The sequence below is a fragment of the Priapulus caudatus genome, unplaced genomic scaffold, assembly GCF_000485595.1.
Source record: "Priapulus caudatus unplaced genomic scaffold, Priapulus_caudatus-5.0.1 Scaffold743, whole genome shotgun sequence".
Taxonomy (NCBI): domain Eukaryota; kingdom Metazoa; phylum Priapulida; class Priapulimorpha; order Priapulimorphida; family Priapulidae; genus Priapulus; species Priapulus caudatus.
Window position 1 is genome coordinate 117,740 of NW_014577804.1, and position 7,373 is coordinate 125,112.

Sequence of the window (7,373 nt, forward strand, 5' to 3'; positions counted from 1 at the left end):
CAGGGAGGTTCTTCAAAGGTTGGATGGTGGAGAAAGGGGGTAGTCTTGGCCTGGCAATAAATTCTGAGGTTTAGGGTTCGAGTAGTCCCCTTGCGTGCGAAATTCCCGTTATACTGTGGTCTCAAGATGCATTTAGGATATTTTTTATGAAATTTTTTCAGTAACGATGATGATGATGATGATGATGATGATAATAATAATAATGATGATGATGATAATGATAATGATAATGATGATGATGAAGATGATGAAGATGATGAAGATGATGATGAACAATGATGATGAAGGATGATGATGAAGATGATGATGATGATGATGATGATAATAATAATAATAAGATGATGATGATGATGATGATGATGATAATGATAATGATAATGATGATGAAGATGAAGATGATGATGATGATGATGAAGGATGATGATGATGATGATGATGATGATGATGATGATGATGAACAATGATGATGAAGGATGATGATGAAGATGATGATGATGATGATGATGATGATGATGATGAACAATGATGATGAAGGATGATGATGAAGATGATGATGAACAATGATGATGAAGATGATGATGATGATGATGATGATGATGATGATGATGATGATGAACAATGATGATGAAGGATGATGATGATGATGATGATGATGAACAATGATGATGAAGGATGATGATGAAGATGATGATGATGAAGATGAGAATTTTTTTAAATAAACATAGAATATCGATAAAAATCTGGGAGTGGGGGAGTAGTCTGCCGTGCAGTGATATGGCAAAACACACCCTGGTCATGTAAAAACATGTACGACGGTGTATTAAACACCAATTTAGTTAGAATTATGCGAAAAATCTCAAATCCCAAGTTGTGCGGGTTTCAGGGCATTAGCACGCCGAAAACAATAACCGAGCCAGTAGTAACCACAGCACCAGTACAGTGGCGGATCTAGATGGGGTTTGGGGTGGCAACCCCCCTCCCCGTTCAGCCACTGACTAATGTTATGATACTAGTAAAATTGGGTCAAAAATAAAAAAGTCAGTCTGCAGGCTGATATAAACTTGGGATTTCCCCTGTCACCACACAGCTGCCTGAACTGTCAGATCCTGAACACTGTCATTGGGGGAGCACTAAATCCTACGAACCTATACATCTTCTTGAGTCACGCCCCGTCACGTGGTCTAGGTTGCCAAGTAACTGTTTACACTTTCAAGTTCGCCGTATTTTCCCGAGCTAACGAGTGCGCATGCTCATAGGGCATATATGTTTGCAATTGATTAAAGTTGGCGCGAGAGCCATTTTGTAGAAAATAACTTATCCTAACACTCTGAAAAACTGTCAGATGTGCCAAAGTCTTAGAAGAAGATAACTGCCTTATTTGGGAGCATATATGTTTTAGCTAGACGTATATCTGGTAGACCAAAGCGCATTTAGTAACATAACTAAAATTTGCCTACAGCAAGAACAATTTAACACTAACATGTGTTTAGTCATGGTATGTAGTAGTTTCCTTACAAGAACCAATAAGAATAACACTCCATGAAGACTTAGTTGACCGCTTCATACATGCTGATGAAGATTTCTTCCCCAATATACAGGAGACTCTTCATAGTGGGTTGCACGTCTCCAGTCACCAGCTGCGAGGCTTAACGGTCATTTTCAGCAATGCGCAAGGTGAAGACGTATCTAAGGTCTACCATGGGCGAGCAGAGGCTGGCTGGACCCTAATGACTGTTCATTACCAGACAACTCTGCAACTGGTTCCAGTCAAAATAGTGCAGCGCTTTATACAGAAACAACAAAGTCGACTCTTCTGCCAGTCAATATTATTTCATTAATAACATTATGACCACAATGACTAGCATACTGGAGTATACTTCCAACTTGGCCAATAGCCTAGTGACCCTAATTATTGTGTAGCTTTGTGTAGCTTGGACACAATGGTGTTTTTCAAACTGTCATTTGTATTTCTGTTGTGCACAAGGTCAGTTTCAGTGTTTCATATAAATTATGTGTTGGAAAAGTTAACTCAAAGTTCATGAATTTATTCTCAAATAGCATTAGAATACAGGAAAAAGCATCATATATTTCAAAAATTTTCAGGTGGGAAGGGGGTATGCCCCCGGACCACCCTAGCACAGTGTGCCTTCGGCACGCCTTCACTCAAATATCAACCCCACCCTTCCTGAACGTTAGATCCGCCCCTGCGAGCAGGCTTTCATAACCACGACCACCGCTGCAGTCCTTTGACGGGTGAGGTCACTGTATATGCCTCGATCCAGTGGCGCCATCTAACAGCCGCGCGAGTAATCTCACCGATGGAGAACGGGATCAGCGCTTCGTTCTGCACAAAGTCTCCACGCTCGTCCAGGTGGCGCTCCGGGCGGAACTTCTCCGGTTCGGGGAAGTGTTTCGGGTCGTTGAGGATGGCCGTGAGGTTAGCAAGGATCATCGTATCGGCTGGGATGACGTAGCCTCCTAGCTGTATCTCGGCGGTCGTGCTGTGTGGCGCGGCCAGAGAGGCAATGTCCGCTAGAAACAAGAAAGAAACACGCAGATGGCGTTCTCTCAGAGTATCTAGACGTTTAGTAGTGTCGCTCGCCTAGTTATGCTGTGCTTAAGAAACCAGCCAAGCATCTTCAAACAATGTTTCTGTCACACCTAATCAGGCCTGCTGTCCATGAATGCCACCTACAGATGCATTCCAACTATTGTCCACGCGAGCGAACTTTCTCACCTACTCTCTGCAACTCGGCTATTGTCGCCCGCGTGTACGGCATGTTGTCCTGGTCCGCCATGCATGGTAGCCTTCCTCGCCCGATGACGTCATCGATCTCGGCCTGCACTCTCCGCAGGACGTGAGGGTATTTGAGCATGAAGAGCAGACTCCAGCGTAGCGTCGTCATGACGGTGTGCGATCCGGCGAGAAACAGATGGCGTACGGACACGAGTATCTGAAAAGCTGTAAGATAGCGCCGACATACGTGAGTGTGTTTGTCGGATGCCACGCTTAATATATATTTCATATATAATATCATTCGTTCTTGTTATATGCGCCCGTAAGTGCTTGCACGCGCGCGTGCGCGCGCGTTGTGTGTAAGCGCATACCTGCTTGTGTGCGTGTATATGGTGGCGTGCATCTGTGCGTGCGTGCGAACGTGCTTTTCTATACGATGTGTGTGTGTGCGTGTGTTTGTGTGTGTGTTTGTGCGTGTGCGCGTGTGTGTGTGCGCGTGCGCGTGGGTGTGTGCGTGCGTGTTCGTGCAGCGCATGACTCACTAGTGAATGAAGAATGCTGTCCCCGCCCGCCTGCCCGCTGCGTTAGCAGGTACGTCTAAGTAGTCTCTCACGTCTCCCTCTTTCTCCGGCGCTCTGTTCCTCGTGCTCTGCTATGTTACTCTCCAGCTCTTGTTCAACCCTACGCTACGCTGCGTCCATCTTTTTCAGCAATCGCTGAAGACGGGCAGGTGTCGCAGCGCAGGGTAGAAGTTAAGCATGCCCTGTGTATGCAACACATTCCGCGTACAGCCAAAGGAATTATTTTGTTTTCCAGGTTCGATTTCTGGAGACAAATGTCGACCAATGTTACAGGACGTTTTAACGTTTTTACAGGAATTTGTCTGGAGTTATCTATTAGTTGTAAGGCGTCGTCTGTCACCATGAGTTTTATCTACGACAGCGAAATGTTAACGAATACAATCTTCAATCGCGTGTCTGTATCGTCCATCGAGAGATTAGTAAATAAAAAAATCTTGCACGGTGTAAATATTATGGTCGCTCAGAGACAAAAAAGTCATGGGCTCAATTGTAAAGACTTGCCTAGACATAGCATATCGGTCAGGAACTCCACATTATATGTCGAACCAAACTGTACGATCGACATTATGTCGACGGACGTACCTGTATGCTACCGACGGTACTACCTGTATGTTACGACGGGTACGTACCATGTATTTACCGACGGTACGTACCTGTATGCTAACGCGGACGGTGCGTAACTGTATGTTACCGACGTACGTACCTGTATGTTACCGACGGTACGTACTGTATATTACGCGTACGTACGTACACTGTATATTACCGACGTACGTAGCAATGTACGCTACCGACGGTACGTACCTGTATGTACTGACGTACGTACCTGTATATTACCGATGGTACGTACTGTATGTTACAGACGGAACGTATCTGTATGTTACCGACGGTACGTCCCTGTATTGTTACCGAGGGAACGTACCTGTATGCTACCGACGGAACGTATCTGTATGTTACGACGGTACGTAGCATGTATGTTACGACGGTACGACACCTGTACATGTATATTACCGGACGGTACGTACCTGTACATGTACGTTAACGACGGGACGTACCTGTATATTACGCGACGGTACGTACGCTGTATATAACCGTACGTACGTACCTGTATGTTACCGACGGTACGTACCTGTATGTACCGACGTACGTACCTGTATGTTAGCCGACGCGTAACGTACCTGTATGTTACCGACGGTACGTTACTTGTACTGATTGTCGTAGTATGTTGCGCCGACGGTACGTACCTGTATGTTACCGACGTACGTACCTGTATGTTACGACGGTACGTACCTGTATGTACCGTACGTAACCTGTATGTTACCGACGTGGCTACGCTGTATGTTACGACGTGCGGTACCTGTATGCTACCGGACGGTACGTACCTGTGTGTTACCGACGGTACGTACCTGTATATTACCGATGGTATGTACCGCTGTATGTTACCGTCGTACGTACCTGTAGCACCGACGGTACGTACTGTATGTTACCGACGGCACGTACGAGCTGTTAATGCTACGACTGTACGTACGCTGCAGTGTACCACGGTACGTACCTGTATTTACCATACGTAGCGTCCTGTATGTTACGGCGTACGTACTTGTATGTTACCGACGGTACGTACCTGTGTTACCATACGTACGTACCTGTATGTTACCGGACGTACGTACTTGTATGTTACGACGCGACGTACCTGTATGTTACCGACGGTACGTACCTGTGCGTTAACAGACGTACGTACCTGTATGTCACCTGACTGTACGTATCTGTATGTTATCAAAGGTACGTACCTGTATGTCACCGACTGTACGTACCTGTATGTTTCCAAAGGTACGTACCATGTACGTCGCTATCATAGAAGATGGTGTTTGATGTGGTCGTTGATAGTCGGAGGTAGGCGGGGTCGGCGTGGTCGTACCGAGCACCGAGTGGGCAATAGAGACAATCCACGTTTCACTACACAACTGCTGAGCAGCAGCTCTGCGTTGCCAACATAAGGACGTATATATGTATATATGTATGTACACACACGCAACACACGCACTCATACACGCACACACACACACACACACACACACACACACACACCACACACACACACACACACACACACACACACCCACACACACACAACACACACCCACACACACACGTACATTACACATACATTACCACACACGCACACACCACACACACCACACACACACCACACACACCACATACATACACACACACACACACAACACACACACACACACACACACACACACACACACACACTCAACACGTACACACGGACCACAACACACACACACACCTATATATACATAAATATATACATACATATATATGTATATTATATATGGGAGAGATAGTGAGAACAGGGCGCACGAGCGAGACATATTGCAGATACAATATTTTGGTTATTTCTCTACTGTGGATCGAGGGCTCCCCTTTGTGTCGCTTAGATGTGCGAGACAGGCGGAGCCGTCCTCCTGGATCTTCTTTCTATGGCTGACCTTCCCATGCCGAACTCACAGCGCTTGCTGAGAGGCGCGAACTTCCTATGCTCTCCTCATAGCTTTCCCTCGCTAAATATAACTCCTGCACGAGCCAGGATTATAGAATCTATGTACATCTGTGCCAGCTTGCATGCATGGAAGGATGATAAAGTGTGAAAATCAAAATCTACTTTTCCTATTTTTACTGCGGTAACAAAGATCTAGAATCATCACAAAATACCAAAATAATTGTTATGCTAATGCAAGTTATTATTATATTAAATTAATGTTGAAATACATAACAAGGACAAATAACCCTTATGTATAAGGTGCTCTCATGCGCTCCTCGATTTCTGGCCACTAATACTAATTATATTGTCTACTGATGAAGGTGTACTATTATTAGTAATAATTTGTGAATTTATTAATTCAATTTTCACTGGGTGGTTGGAAACCGCTTAAGACATATCAACCGATGTACGCTGAATAATGGAAATTTAAAACCCCTTGTATTGTAGTCTATATATATATATATATATATATATTTATTTATATATATATATATGCGTGTGTGCGTGTGTGTGTGTGTGTGTGTTGTGTTGTGTGTGTGTGTGTGTGTGTGTTGTGTGTGTGTGTTGTGTGTGGTGTGTGTGTGTGTGTGTGTGGTGTGTGTGTGTGTGTGTTGTTACCCCCGCCACCCGCATGCATTGCAAGAATGATACATTTGAAAATCAAAATCCCGGAAATATTATCCACATCCTACATACGGTCAAACATGCAATTTAATGGTCACTCGAGGAAAACGACTCGTGTCGATGTACTTGATGTTAAAGGTGCAGTTATGGATGTTGACCGTTCCATGGAGGTGGCCGCTAACACATGCTTGACCGATATATATATAGTATAGTATATAGTATATATATATATATATGATATATATAAATTCTAAAATAATAGCGAGCGTAGAAAGATCTACGACACACAAACTGTAAATAAATATGGCTTGTTTCACCTTGTCAGTTTTTAATAAAGCAAAGTTATATTACTATTATATAAGTATTATACGACAAAATAACCAAAGGCAAATGAGTTAGTACGACTATAAAGGACTCCGTTTCAGAGTTTCGACGCAGTCCACTATTTTCAACAAACATGCTGCATGGTTGTTGTGAAAATGGTTTATTGAATTTGTATTGGCATATAATACATAACAGAGAATAAAGTATAACGCACGTACGTTCATATCACCGCACGATCTGTCCGCGTCACTAGCGTTGCATCACAGTAGTGGAATGGTCGCGCCCGCAGTATGCCTCGCACCTGGTTGAGAAATGCCTCCCTCGCTAGCTCCACATCGTTGCGACAACAGTAAACTGAAATTTTGTATATGTACGTATGGTATATATATAATTATATATATAGAAGCAGAGAAAAATAGATAGAGATGGAGCAATGTATTGATGGAGAGATGGATAGATTGATCGATCGACAGTTGGATAGATGGATAGATGGATAGATGAATAGTTGGATAGACGGATAGACGGATAGACGGATAGACGG

General features: G+C 43.9%; 2 protein-coding genes across 7 annotated transcripts in view; one reads left to right on the top strand and one right to left on the bottom strand.

Annotated features, from left to right (window-relative positions):
* Positions 1-7,373, bottom strand: part of LOC106813234 (cytochrome P450 2C11-like) — a 60,228-nt gene that overhangs the window by 22,332 nt on the left and 30,523 nt on the right. The window lies entirely within an intron of this gene.
* The window catches only part of LOC106813232 (cytochrome P450 2C15-like), an 81,306-nt gene that overhangs the window by 20,893 nt on the left and 53,040 nt on the right, over positions 1-7,373 (top strand). The window contains exon 1 of one of the 3 annotated variants that reach the window (XM_014817319.1): positions 2,848-2,984. The exons of the other annotated variants lie outside the window; for them this stretch is intronic. Coding sequence (XP_014672805.1) covers positions 2,934-2,984 — 51 coding nt within the window. The 5' untranslated portion in view covers positions 2,848-2,933. Of the gene's footprint in view, positions 1-2,847; positions 2,985-7,373 lie in introns of those variants that run through there. 3 annotated transcript variants of the gene reach the window in all.